This window comes from Syngnathus scovelli, chromosome 1 (assembly GCF_024217435.2).
Source record: "Syngnathus scovelli strain Florida chromosome 1, RoL_Ssco_1.2, whole genome shotgun sequence".
Lineage (NCBI taxonomy): Eukaryota > Metazoa > Chordata > Actinopteri > Syngnathiformes > Syngnathidae > Syngnathus > Syngnathus scovelli.
In genome coordinates this window covers 23,936,816-23,950,381 of record NC_090847.1, presented here as the reverse complement: position 1 = coordinate 23,950,381, position 13,566 = coordinate 23,936,816, and the positions used below count along the sequence as shown (strand labels likewise).

Genomic DNA, 13,566 nt, shown 5'->3' with positions numbered 1-13,566 from the left:
TATCGCGCTCTGCACTCAAAGACATTTGACGGAAGATTAATGAACTAAACATTTTGAATTTCGAATGATTTGCCTCATTGCAACTAAAGGGGGGTTGCTTATTTATTTATTTTAGTGGGAAATTATATTGTGGGGGGAGTGACTCTTTGAATTTTTGGAATATAATGATTCAAAATTCTGCTGCATCTTTTCCAGTAAATCACAGTGCTGCCTTGGCATGTTGTGGCAGATTGAGGTACTACACTGAAGGAGCACAACTGAATTCAACAAAAAAACAAACATTGAGTTTGATTGGTTGTCAGAAAATTAAGCTTTCAATGGCTACATATTTCAAAACTGTCTTGTCTTTAATTAAGGCAATCAAATGGGAACTAAAACACAAGATAAGCTGTTTTGTATGTTTTGTAGTGTATTTTCTAAGTTGAAGTTGTAATTTCACAAGACATAAAGGGTGCTGTTTTTTTGTTTGGACGTTTAGTAGCGATGCCTCGCGAGGACTTTGGAAGTCGGTCATTTATTTTCCACATTTGCTTGTTGCAGTCCCAGAGGGGAGTGACGGGTCACGACATCCACTTGCCATAAATGTGTGTGCGTGCTTTGGTTTGAAACAACTTCAGTAATGGAGTCAAATGTTTTCCATGTTTTTATGAACATGTTGGGACATGCTGACATAATTCCAACTGTGGGAGTAAAAGTTTGTGGATGCAAATGAGATTTTAGGACACCATCAACCGAGCACTATCGACATGATATGTTGCCATCAGATTAGCAGCGTTTGGAGACTAAACTGAATCAAGTCTCAACTAGTTGAGCGATACTGTGACGAAGACACGCTTTTGCTTGTTCGCGTATGCATGTGACAATGACAGACAGTTTTCATCATGCAGGAAAACAAGCCGGTGGTTATCTGGGGAAACTCTAAAGATTCTCTGAGGACATTAAGGCTTCGTTTCTTCTGTCATTTTGATTTCTGCTTTGACCTAAGGCCAGGTCGTCTTAACTTCAGTCAAGCACTTTGCCGCCACCTGCTGTCTATTCGCACCACGTGTTCCGTGAATTTGTGGGGTCAATAGGTGATTTGTTGACATTCGGAAGATGGATGGATGTAACAGATATTAGAAGAAAGACACAAGATGTTGTTAATAGAGACTATTGAGATATTGTGTTCAGATCTTTATTGGTTCTTTTGATAAAAAAGTAAAAATTTCAAGACGTGGGACAAAATTATGTACAAATGAAATTTGAAGTTTTTGATGTGATGCTTGGTTCGCTTCAGTAAACTTTGGATCTGTGGGACGTAAACATGAACATTTTAGTGGGATTATATGAGCGTTTTTTTTTTTTGGGGGGGGGGGGGTGCTCGCTAGGGTTGCAATCGTCTCACCTTGCAAATGACGACAAGGCCAGCACACTTAGCAGGAACTGGAGGCCATAGAAGCAGAGCAGCACCAAGCCCAGAAGGAACTCCAGACGCAGAACAAACGTTTGCAGCAGCAAGAAGTAGATGGACAGCGTGATGCACGGCAAAAGCAGGAACAGAGACACGGCCGTTGTCACCGCGTGTTCGCACAGGTTGCCCTTCCATCCTGACACGCACACAACACCGCTCTTATCACCTGTCTCAATCGTCTTCATCCACATCAAGAAGTTGATCTTTGAAGAACACTGGGAAAAGGCCAACGTGACCTTCAAATGGTTGCTTGTGGGTCTGTCTACTCATGTAAGACATGCTCAAATTGGTCTGGAGTGTGGTTTGGAAATTATGTAAATGACCCAACTGATTTGAAAATGGCTGTTTCCACCCAAGTTGTCAGACTTCTTGTCTTTTTTTCAGTCATGGCCCACACAAAGACCAAAATTCGAATTTCTTTAAAAATTAACATTAACAGCCATCTGTGTAGTATACATATTTAAAAAGTGCTAGCAGTCAAGCACAATCGGTTTGTCTCTAAGAAAATCCGAAAATGTCCAAAGTAACACACCAGAATGAGGCGTTACAGAAACCTATTTTTGCGCATATGTAAGTCAATCAAATATCGTGATGCTTTCAAACAATGCGGCTTTTGGAGTCTTGCATGTTTGCCTTAATTTAAAATGTTCCTACCATGTCTCATTAATCAGTGAAAGGACTTGCAGCACCCACCATAGAAGATGCGCAGAATCTCTAAACCCAGGAAGAGAACCAGCAACACTACATCCAGGATCAGATTGCTTGTCGGATAGGGTAGCAAGAGACCTGCAGAGAAAAAGCATAAAAATATCTTAAAGAAACTTGTTGATGCTCACAGTAGTTGAAGATTTGCAGACGGGCAACCTTTATAGATGAACATGAGCACATCTGCCAGGAAGAAAGCAGCAAAGTACCAGCAGTTGAGGTACAGAAGCACCTGCAGGGCAGTCGACGACAGCTGAGGGTGCGAGCAAGTCAAGGTCACGTGAACAAGGTCAAGCACACACACAATCGACATGAAACCACGTGAAGGATACAATTGGTTGGTTACCTGTAGACAAACAATGACATCACAGTGAAAACGGCATGAGAAGCAATGTGCCTCGCTGTTAAGCTCAAACTTTATTTTATTGTTGACTGCAATGTAGTCATTTCACAAAATAAGCAAAACTATTAAAGCACGTTTTGGTATTTGTTTTAATTGTGCCAGGGTAACGCTTTTTTTTTCATACATTCAAATTCACGAAAAATAATTTAAATAGACAAATAATTAAATATATCTCAGAGTCTGCTATTTAAACATTGACTTCATTAAATGTTCTGAATCGGAACTTTTGACTTAAATGTTAAACTGTAGTTGTACTTTTATCAAATCATCAATTACCTTCACAAAACTGACGCAAAGCTAACTTAATTTGCCTGATAATGTCAGCTTCGGTACCGACAATTTAAACATTTGGTAGCTGGTGTTTATAAAGTTTCCAATCAATAATCAGAGTTTCGCTTTTATCTAAGCATTGCAGTTTAAGCAGTCTTACGTATTGCTCTTTACATAGATCACACTAAAAGGTCATCGCGTGGTAGCACTTTGCATGAACACATATCGGAACTGTAACTTCCAAAATATAAAATTAAATCGTTAATTTCTTGTGAATGGCGACATTTTTTGATCGGTTAAGCGATTGCGCTACTCACCGGGCGCCATTTCTGGTAACCCTGGAAACAGCTCGGCGGAAGTGGGCTTCTTCGCTTGTAGTACTTTGTTATTATACTGCTCTCTAGTGTATGAAAGCTGCATTACTGAGTGTTTTTTTTTTAAATGACGATTTTTACGATGTTTTTGTAATTATTTTTTTTATATATATCCAGGTGTGTCTCATTTGTTTTGATGCCAAGTGTTTAAGTTTTAACTTTAAAAAAATAAGTAAAAAAATTGCGAAAGCGTTGATTGGCTAGGACGGAGGCTTTGGTTGATGTGGCACTGCCGCCTGTGCGCAGGCGCAGTAGCGCTCTCTCCTGACAGTAAAATGGCGCCTGTCGGTTCGTGCTCGGCTCTGTTGTTGTTTTTCATTCTCAATATTTTTTACGGCTTCATCACCGCCTTGTACTTCCACATCGGAGAAACGGAGAAGAAATGTTTCATAGAAGAAATCCCAGATGAGACGATGATTATCGGTGAGTGCCTTCGAGACGGGGAAACGGCCTTGCTAATGCTAACATCTAACTCGCAAACTTTGACAATATCGTTCATTCTCAAAGTTGCGCAACATTTCTTCAAGTGTGATTTAAAACCTGAACTTTCTGTCCAATGTTCCGTCATTTCACCTAGCAATACTTGAGATGTAAATTTATTTCAAAATACAAATGTTACCCATAAAGTTGTTTTAGACTAAGTTGGAAGCTTTGATTGATCTTTACTGTGATGCACACTCGGTGGGATCTTACGTCATGTGTTTGTGACAAAAAGAAGAGTTATCATGTAATGTAGACATGAATCCCATGTGTTTGCAGGCAACTATAGGACTCAGCTGTACGACAAACACAAAGAAGAATATCTGCCAGCCACTCAGGGTCTGGGCATGTTTGTGGAGGTCAAAGACCCCGATGAGAAGGTTTGTAGGATAGACATACTTTGTTGTTGAGACACGTGACAAGTCAGACAGTCAACGGTGCTCGGACAGCATTCTGAGTGGCTAAATAATCGGTTGGGCAGGCCACGGCTAGGTCTCCCCTTGTTTTCAAATTTATTTTTTGGTAGGTGATAATGTCTCGACAATACGGCTCCGAGGGAAGGTTCACCTTTACATCTCACACGCCCGGAGAACATCAGATCTGCCTGCACTCCAACTCATCTAAGTTCTCCCTCTTCGCCGGAGGCATGCTGGTGAGGATGCGCCACACAATGTGCCCCCTCTTCTGCATCCATTTGTTTTGAGCGGTGTTTTCTGCTTGCCTGCAGAGGGTCCACCTGGACATCCAGGTGGGCGAGCACGCCAACAACTACGCCGAAATCGCCGCCAAAGACAAACTATCAGAACTGCAGCTGCGGGTCAGGCAGCTGGTGGAGCAGGTGGACCAGATCCAAAAGGAGCAGAACTACCAGAGGGTGAGTTGTGATAAGAAATCTTGGATAAGGGTTTCAAACTAGGGTTAGGGTGTCAAACTAGGGTTGGGGTTTCAAAGTAGAGTTTAAAACGAGAGTTAGGGTTTCAAACTATAAGTAGTTTAAAAAAACTTATGCAGCTCAGGGTTAAGATGATACTGGATCATACACAAATGGTGAAAAAGGAAGACTTTTTGGATCATCCCCCAGGTGACTTTCTGTTACAGTGATGTTCATGTGTATCATGCAGTTCCGGGAGGAGCGCTTCCGCCAGACCAGCGAGAGCACCAACCAACGCGTCCTATGGTGGTCTATTGTGCAGACCCTGATTCTGGTGGCCATCGGCATCTGGCAGATGAGACACCTCAAGAGCTTCTTCGAGGCCAAGAAGCTGGTGTAAAAGCTTGTGTGTGTGAGTGCTACTTGGGGTGTGCTCCAAGTCTATAAAGAGATGCAGTATAGTGCGGGGATGCTGTGCACAAAAGTTACTTGAGACCATTGCTAATATTTATGATTTCCTTTTGGACGGAAGTATTTGGATTATCCAATGAAATGTGAAGCAGGCCCACGGCATCGCGTACTGACGGATTCCTATTTCAAAAGTCGACGTTGACGACTTAAAGTCATACATTGTGCTGCATGTGTGACATCACGTGTGATCACTGCACATTTGAACTTGTGTCAAACTATTTCATTTTCGAGTTATACCCCCCCACCCAAAAAAAGTATGAGTTTTAACAAATGAAAAGTGAAAAAACGAGTTACTGCATCCAGTGTGAATGTCCACTTTTTTGCTGTTTTTAGCGTGCTCGACATTTCAGCTATGCAGGAAGGAAGTTGAATTTGTCAGTCGTGTGACACTGTCATATTTTTATGGATATTTGTGTCAAAATGTAATTAATGAAAATACATTTTTTTTGTGTTGTTCTACACTCATCTTTAAAGGTTAGCCCAGTTTGGTTTTTAAGAGAAAACCATTTCTTTTTAAATAGTTTTGCTTCCAATAAAATTTGATATTAAATGCACTGATTCAAAAGATGTTCGAATAAAGTCTATTGATCATTAGAGTGGCAATGCAAAGTAATTTTAGGTGCAGCGAGACGTAAAAGCGTTTTGAATCTCCGCTGTAATCGTGTTTGTTGGCGAGAAATCTGCGTTGTTACCTAATTGGGTTGGGATAATTATGTGTGCTTTGTTTCCGCTCAACCAGGTAGTCATGTTTTGTTTTTTGTTTTTTTTATAGCAGGTAGTCAATTGAGTGTCCGGTACCTTTTCAAATTGCCTAGGAACCAATAATTGGATGCTTTGTTTCCGCTGAAGCAGGAAGTAAGTCGAACTCAATCACATTCAACTCTTAAAGGGTTGTTTTGTGTCTTTTCAAGAGGAAAAATCATAAAAATATTTTTTGACCGCTCACCTAAGTTGGTGACGTGTCCGTTTTAAACGCGCTCGTAGCGTGTTACGTCGCCAGCTTCTCACGATCAGCATCGCGTAGCTCAACGCAGGCATGCTACATGCTAATGCTACATTCTACGTGTCCACCCATTAAACGAGAGGACTCCGCCGACACGAGCGACTCTTGGCCGGGCGAAAAGAATTGCTCATTACTGGACGAGTTGAAATGAAGTCCGATTACACGTGAGCTACTCTCAGCATGGCGGATATTATGGACTCACCCGAGAGATTAAAAAAGTAAACTTGAAGAAGCACGATGTTCTCATCGAGGAGGAAACCTGTGCTGTACTTTAAGGAGGAGAGAAGGTAAATTTCATGTAAAACCAACCTCATGTCAACTATATATCAATTAACAGAGATGGGGACTCGAGTCACTGTGACTTGGACTCGAGCCGCTGTTTTAATGACTTGTGACTTGACTTGACAAAAATAAAAAAAACTTGAGACTCGACTTGGAATTTAAAGACTCGGGACTTGACTTGACTTGGGACACGATGACTTGAATGACTTCAGTGTTATTTAGTTTATGTTTTCATTTTGAATATAAAATGAATAATACATTTTAAAAAGTAATATCGATAACACGGTAGGAGCGCAGGCTGAGAATGGCGTTGTGATGATTGGATCGCTACTCTGTCAATCAACAGTCGTGATTTACTGTCAATCTAATCAGTCGTGCCCTCTCTCTAGAATCACGCCCCTTTATATCAGACATGCAGCGGGAGCGGTACCTTCGGCTATCGGAATGACTTTTATGACTGCAAAAGACGGACAGCACAGTGCACGATATGCAACAGAAACATTTCAGACAGCCAGACGACAACTCCAAACTTTGTCCGTTTGAAGTTTATAGAGCTCTGGTGTCTCCAGATGTTACAGATGAAACATAAAATGTTTCTAATGCTCTTTAATGTGTTTCTACTTTCACATTTTTTTAGATTATTTTTTCATATTTGCAATTCAAATGTGTCAGACACTGTCGGAAGACGTTCATTTGTTTCGATTAAGCTGTCAATCATTGTATGAGGTAATTTCTTTTTTGTTTGATTCCATGGTGTATTTTACTGAATATCAGTAATTACAGTGCAAATCCAAATTATTGTCATATTTTTTAAACAGGTTAGACACATTGGACAATGATGGTTACTTAAAGTTACTTATATCTATGTCTTTTCACGTTACTAAAATCAGATTCTGCGGGTAAAATTGCAATAATAAGGTGACTTGACTTGGACTTGACCTATTTCAGGACTTGACTTGGACTTGACATGACCTATTTAGGACTTGACTTGACTTGCCCAAGAAAAAAATGACTTGGGACTTACTTGAGACTTGAAGGTTAAGACTTGAGCCTCACTTGAGACTTGCACATGTGTGACTTGGTCCCATCTCTGTCAATTAATATATTGAACTGGACATTTTCCCTAATCAAATGAATTGTTTGAAGAAACGGCAGTGCCAAATTTGCAGACCGGAAAGACAAAGAGTAAGTGAAAGAGTGAGTGGAATTCCACACAAACTTGTCATTTGTACTCTGCAACATCTTTATACAGTGCTTCTCAAACGTTTACACCTAAAACAAGTAATTACCTCTCCAATTACATTCCTTAAACGTGCATTTAATATTATTAGGCGCTGTGACATGCACGTTGTGGGTATGTTGGGAATCACTTTTTTATAGGTAAGAACAAATACATTAAAAAGCTTAAAACCATTCTAAAGATTCAATGCGATTTATATGTCGAGTCGAGATGCGAATACGTCGCATCCAAAAGCAGTCATTGATTTTCATTTTTGTTTAAATCTGAGTCTTGCACTAATCATTTAAGAGACCACACTTTGAGAAGCACTGTCTCAATCCCGTCACAAAATAATACAAATTAATATGAAGTTTGATTTTGTGCAAAAAAAACTTTTTTTAAATGAGACCACCTGATGTGTGTGAGCATGTCAATAAATGTGTCTTCTTGCACCACAAGCATTCTTTCCAAATCAACTAAAATGTTTTTAAATAAAATGATGACAGATTATAGAGGAGCTTTGACTCCCAGTGAAACAATACATTGCTTGCTGGAACAATAAAAATGATTGTTGAACTTGACTTAAAGCATGTGCATTCAATTGCTGTGAATTGTGTTGTGTTAGCTTTCAGCTAATTTCTTGGGAGTGAAATCTAGTGCACTTTATATCTCTATATATAATTGATATAATATAAATTGGGTTTTCTTTAACGGTCATCGAGATATAAGGTAACGTAACGTGATACAGACTTATAAGCGACGCTGTGTATTTTTTGTTTTTGTTTTTTAAATAATTACGCTGACGTAGTCATGCTGCTTGTGTGTTCAGGTTAGCATGGGGCCGCTGTACAGTGTACAAGCTGTTCGGCCTTTGCGTGCTGCTGCTGCTTGCGTCTCTGCTGTGGCTGCAGCTCAGCTGTTCAGCGGACCTGGCCGCCACCTCGTCGCAGCGGGACGGACGCCACCCGGAGCAGCCGCCCCCTTTGTGCCGGTCCGATAGCCACCGGCGAGATGAGTCGACGTGGGGTCCTCACAAGATGGCGCTGTTGGTGCCCTTCCGCGAGCGCTTCGATGAGCTGCTAGTTTTTGTGCCCTTCATGCACGCCTTCCTCAACAAGAAGAAGATTGCACACCAGATCCTCATCATCAACCAGGTGGACCACTACAGGTGAGACGCTGCCGTGTCTCGAGTTGTGGCCGGGCTTCAGTTATTGTGTGGAGAAATCCAGAAACTCGTTTTAGGAGCCCGTACGCAAGTGTCATCCAGCCTCACCGCGTGGCGAAAGGCTTCATTTGTTAGCTCTTCCAGTAGAGCTCAAAGATGGTGACAGCATGTCTTGCGGTGGCCGGCAGATTCAACCGGGCTTCGCTGATCAACGTGGGCTACCTGGAGAGCCCCAACGACACGGACTACCTGGCCATGCACGATGTGGACCTGCTGCCTCTTAACGACGCGCTGAACTACGGGTTCCCAGCTGACGGGCCCTTCCACGTGGCATCCCCAGAGCTTCACCCCCTCTACCATTACAGGACCTACGTGGGTGGCATCCTGCTGCTCACCAAGAAGCATTACCAAATGGTAATCACCAGCATGAGGAATTTCACGTTTTGCATTTTGCATTTGTGACACGACCAATTTTACATTATGGAGTGATATAGTTGCCGTTTAAATGCTTGTTAATTTTTCATTTTAACCAATTATCTGCGCAGTGTAACGGGATGTCCAATCGTTTCTGGGGTTGGGGCCGTGAGGACGACGAGTTTTACAGACGTCTACGAAAGGCAGGCTTGCAGGTGGGTGGCGTGTCTCTTCAAAATAAATGCTGGTAGGTTTTTTTGGTTGTTGTTTTTTCTTTCACATCCAAGCTGTAATGCCAATGTACAGCTGTTCCGGCCGAGCAACATCACCACAGGATACGAAACCTTCCTGCACGTGCATGACTCGGCCTGGCGCAAACGGGACCAGAAGCGAGTGGCGGCTCAGAAGCAGGTTGGTCACGGCATGGACTCAAGAGACAAAAATTATTGTTGCGCTTTGTTTGCTTTTAGCATTCAACTAAAACATTTATTTTTTTTTGTCACGGTGGTTCAAGTAGATTTACTACATTTTGTATTGACCTTTTATTCAACGATAAGTGGGTTGTAAAAAAGTACAATTTTAGAACATTATTTTATTGTTACCTAATAATCGGATGGTTACTGGTCAACATAACATTTTCTCAGATTAAAAACAAAAATAATTAGACCAATGTCATTTGGATACAGTGAGTGTAAGACAAATTGAAACTTCTCTCGGACTGATTTTATTTTTTTCGTCTTGGCACACACACACACGCACACATACACCCTCATGTGTAAATCAAACTCACGTCAGCACACAAGACAGGCAAATGTTACCCTCTACACCATCAGCGACCCTCCTCTCGGATGTCTTTAGCAAGCCAACCTTAATAGGAAATATTTTTGTGGCTTACAGGAGCAGTTCAAAGTGGATCCTGAAGGAGGCCTCAGCAACCTGCGCTACCAAGTGGAATCCCGCCAGGAGCTGACTATAGGGGGCGCTCCCTGTACAGTCATCAATACCAGGCTGGAGTGCGACCAAGACCAGACCCCCTGGTGCCTCCTCATGTAGGACACACAGGCAAAGTAATCGTGTCTTTTATTTTGGATAGCTCTTGAACAAAAAGCAGTTGAAGCACAATTTGGCTGCGTTGGGAATGCCTCTCTTCCTACTTCTGAAATAATTATTTGGTGGTGTTACTATGTTGTAAATGGTGGCGATCCTCCAAATCAAGTTTCCCAACCTTTAGTGGGTGTTTGAATACAAAATCTGTCACCCCCCCCCACACACACATACACACTCAAAGAAAATATATACTTGAGATAATAGTAAGACGGCATGTTAGTGTCACACAACAAGAAACAAAATACAAGATTTAAAGTCATCCTGGTGAGATTAAAAGTCAACATGATGAATTTAAATATCATGAGGACTTGAAGGGTCAACTTGGTGACGTACATTGACCACCGACCATGTTTGGGGGATAAAGGCTGAATATCAAAACTGCAATTTACCGAAACTGTGGTATGTAGACTTGTGATTCCATGTTTGGATATATCCTGGCTTCACATGTTGTCTGAACGTCCTACTTCAAGATCCTCTTGAAAACTATGACTTTAAATCTGGTGATGACGACATGAAATCTCATTTTCGTGATTCCCAACACAGCCTTAAATTGAGTGTAAGAGGAGCAAGCAGTAAGTGGCGCCGTTGCTTTTGCTACGGCCAGACGCTGTGCAACGTGCTGGCAGTGCCCTCCTCAACAAGATTCTTGTCACCGCTACAGCAAACTTTTTTTTTTTTTGGGGTGGGGGGGGATCTTTCAAATGGTAGTTTTCGTGTTTTCATTATTTTTAGCAAAATGTTTTTAAAAATGGATTCCTTGTCAAGAAAAAGTCCAATATTAGTCAAAAAGGATCACATTTAAAAAATGGTAAAAAAAAATTATTTAAAAAAAGAATACCTATTAAAAATGTGTATGAAAATTGTCTTCTTACAATTTGTTTTTTGCGTTAATTACACATTGCTTGCACTCCAAATTATCCATGTAATATATTAATGTACTGATTCTGTTTGTGTTAAATTATCTCATTAAATCACAGCTTGATTGCTTGTCCATAAATAAAATTTGATTAAAAAAAGTAAATATTGGATACATCGAAAATAACAATAAAGATCAGTAATTTTTATAATAATTTCTTTGTATAGATTAGTTTTCCAAAATATGGTTAGTTATTTTTTCATTTTTAATCTTAACTAGTCAGTTAATTTCTCTTTAGTAATATGTTGTAAATGTTTTTAAATGCAACTTTTTTTAATTTTTGTTAAATAAGTGGTTGGTCAATTAACTTAAGTAAAAAAATGAGTGTCTATTCTTAAAATAAAATCATTTTCTACATTATTTTATTTAAGTTTAATTTGTTTTCTACTAAGAAAATGTCCCTAAGCATTTTTATTTATTTTCCATTTGTCAGGTTCTAATTTTAAAATTCATTTATTGTGAAGAATAAAAAGTAAACATGATGGTAAAATAAAATATTTTCATACACATTTTGTATTTAATTAAATATTAGTTTTATCAATTGCAGTTTTATCCGAATAATAAAGACCAACAACAATAAACACCTCTGATGTGGGTTACTTAAGCCAAACGTGGCCCCTGAGCACAAAAGTTTACACAGCCCAAGTTTCTTTCATTTCTGTTTTTGTTACTCAGTGTTGACAGAAAATCGCATCAAATGAAAGAAATGCAATGGAATTATTTAAATGCTTTATTTTTCTTATTTATAAGTGCTTTTTTTAACTGTAGTTTTGCTTGAGGAACTCCACAGACGGACGCCCTGTTACGTGCAAGACGATGATGTCACTGAACGATTATATCGTAGCTCTCATTTGCCATTTTGTTGGGAATAAACGGTACCTGTATAATATTTTATTATTCTGTCTACTTTTTGATCTTCGGTACTTTCACATTCTCAATTGAGTGGAACTTATATCTGGGAGGCTCTTTTTCTTTTCTTTTTTTGCTGTTGTTGTTTGGTTACATATTGTTGAGCGCTTAGCCAATTCTATTATATGTAAATTTACCATTTTTCTTGAAACAGTAAATCAATTCTGTTCACTGTTCTGCTCTTTTACCACTAGATAGAGCTCTGGCTCCATTCAATCCAATTTGTGGCTCCCTCTAAAGCTCAAAAACAAAGAAAAAAATGAAATGAGGCATAAAACCACCATTTTTTTACATTTCACAATTTGATCAAAGTAGTCCAACTTCAGTTCATTCAGTATATATTGAAATTCTTCTTTTACGTTCCCCAAAATTCACCCAAACTCCAAGTTTTCCATTTCAAATAAAAGGCGTCACACACTAGCGACGATGAACCTGGCCAGTGACCTAAAAACAAGCAAATGCTTCTTATGTTTCTTTAAATTTAAGGTGTCTCGTGGTGTCTGACAGTGGTCCAGTGTTGTTGTAAACTTTTCATTTCTGACCTGACTTAGTAAGTACCAGTGACTAAGTTGACTAGTAATGTCTGACAGTGGCCCAGGAATTGCTATGCTCGACTAATGATGTCTAAAATGGTGGCCCTGTAGTCAACTACTCATGTCTGAAAGGGAGTCTACGTTGTCTTCTAAGTTGACTTGTCATGTCTGACATTGGCTAAGTGTTTCCTGAAGTTGATTAGTAATGTCTGACGGGAGTTATGAGTTTCTCACATTCTTGTCATAGTTGTAGTACAGGTGGTAATTAGTGTGTGCGTCTGTTGGGGTGTTGATTCGCTAATAGCTAACTATTAGCTAGCTATTAGCTACCCCCCACCGCCCGTCCCCCAAATCCCCCAAGGTCTGGTGATTTCTCAAGGAGCTTTCTGGAAGTTGCGTGACTGTTGACACTTTTGGCCTCGGGGCTGACAGGTTGTTTTTTTATGAGAATTTGTCACAATTATATACTTGAGCTGAGAGTAGCCCTGCAGCCATCTTACGCAAACGATGCTCACAGATGCACACACGCCTATATCTACAAATCATGGATGAGTTCGACATAGATTTTGTCTACGTACGTAGACATAGCTAAGTGGGGTCTTCATGTCGGCAAATGTAAATGTCTCAAGGCTGAAACAGTCATGGTTTAAGTCCTATTTTTGATCATTCATTCGTTCAGACACTCTATTACAATACTTAACCAAGTTTACAATTCCACAGCTATATGTATCTCATCAAGTCCAGTCCTCGAGGGCCGCGTTCCTCCATGTTTTCCAAGTTTCCTTCATTAAACACACCTGATTCAATGATCAGGCTCCTGCAGAATGTGAGGATGAACGGTAAGTCCCAATGATCGTGAGCAGCAGGGGGGGGGCCCCATTTCAACCCCTTACACTGAGTGCCAAGCAGGGAAGAAATGGGTACCATTGTTATAGTCACTGGTATGACTCGGCTGTGGGTTTGAACCCACAACCTCCCAATCTCAGGGCGGACA

General features: G+C 40.3%; 3 protein-coding genes across 4 annotated transcripts; 2 read left to right on the top strand and 1 right to left on the bottom strand.

Annotated features, from left to right (window-relative positions):
* Positions 1-1,158: 1,158 nt before the first annotated feature.
* Positions 1,159-3,240, bottom strand: tmem216 (transmembrane protein 216). Its single transcript, XM_049752205.2, has 6 exons — positions 3,146-3,240; positions 2,488-2,501; positions 2,315-2,408; positions 2,144-2,236; positions 1,385-1,586; positions 1,159-1,288 (listed from the first exon to the last, which is right to left on the bottom strand). The coding sequence occupies exons 1-6, from the start codon at positions 3,153-3,155 to the stop codon at positions 1,273-1,275; spliced, it is 429 nt and encodes a 142-aa protein (XP_049608162.1). The 5' UTR covers positions 3,156-3,240; the 3' UTR covers positions 1,159-1,272.
* Positions 3,241-3,436: 196 nt separating this feature from the next.
* On the top strand, positions 3,437-5,618 carry tmed9 (transmembrane p24 trafficking protein 9). The gene is made up of 5 exons (XM_049752166.1): positions 3,437-3,625; positions 3,962-4,062; positions 4,209-4,334; positions 4,410-4,556; positions 4,804-5,618. Exons 1-5 carry the CDS (start codon positions 3,478-3,480, stop codon positions 4,951-4,953), a joined length of 672 nt encoding a protein of 223 aa, XP_049608123.1. The 5' UTR covers positions 3,437-3,477; the 3' UTR covers positions 4,954-5,618.
* A 207-nt stretch (positions 5,619-5,825) lies between these two features.
* b4galt7 (xylosylprotein beta 1,4-galactosyltransferase, polypeptide 7 (galactosyltransferase I)) lies at positions 5,826-12,024 on the top strand. 2 transcript variants are annotated; one of them, XM_049752112.2, is made up of 7 exons: positions 5,826-6,314; positions 7,456-7,494; positions 8,358-8,696; positions 8,882-9,107; positions 9,239-9,322; positions 9,414-9,518; positions 10,005-12,024. In XM_049752112.2, exons 1-7 carry the CDS (start codon positions 6,265-6,267, stop codon positions 10,158-10,160), a joined length of 999 nt encoding a protein of 332 aa, XP_049608069.1. In that variant the 5' UTR covers positions 5,826-6,264; the 3' UTR covers positions 10,161-12,024. The 2 variants fall into 2 exon arrangements, with proteins under 2 accessions (XP_049608069.1, XP_049608078.1); XM_049752121.2 differs by lacking the exon at positions 7,456-7,494 and having other exon boundaries at positions 5,829-6,314.
* The last annotated feature ends 1,542 nt before the right edge of the window (positions 12,025-13,566 follow it).

What these genes read in the sequence shown, in the direction of transcription:
- tmem216 (XM_049752205.2), bottom strand. An exon ending in GCTCATGTTCATCTATAAAG is followed by an intron (nt 2,237 to 2,314) that starts GTTGCCCGTCTG and finishes TTTTCTCTGCAG; the next exon opens with GTCTCTTGCTACCCTATCCG. An exon ending in GATTCTGCGCATCTTCTATG is followed by an intron (nt 1,587 to 2,143) that starts GTGGGTGCTGCA and finishes TGTGCGTGTCAG; the next exon opens with GATGGAAGGGCAACCTGTGC.
- tmed9 (XM_049752166.1), top strand. Translation starts at nt 3,478, where the DNA reads ATGGCGCCTGTCGGTTCGTGCTCGGCTCTGTTGTTGTTTTTCATTCTC. An exon ending in AGATGAGACGATGATTATCG is followed by an intron (nt 3,626 to 3,961) that starts GTGAGTGCCTTC and finishes ATGTGTTTGCAG; the next exon opens with GCAACTATAGGACTCAGCTG. An exon ending in TCTTCGCCGGAGGCATGCTG is followed by an intron (nt 4,335 to 4,409) that starts GTGAGGATGCGC and finishes GCTTGCCTGCAG; the next exon opens with AGGGTCCACCTGGACATCCA.
- b4galt7 (XM_049752112.2), top strand. Translation starts at nt 6,265, where the DNA reads ATGTTCTCATCGAGGAGGAAACCTGTGCTGTACTTTAAGGAGGAGAGA. An exon ending in TACGAAAGGCAGGCTTGCAG is followed by an intron (nt 9,323 to 9,413) that starts GTGGGTGGCGTG and finishes GCCAATGTACAG; the next exon opens with CTGTTCCGGCCGAGCAACAT. An exon ending in GAGTGGCGGCTCAGAAGCAG is followed by an intron (nt 9,519 to 10,004) that starts GTTGGTCACGGC and finishes TGTGGCTTACAG; the next exon opens with GAGCAGTTCAAAGTGGATCC.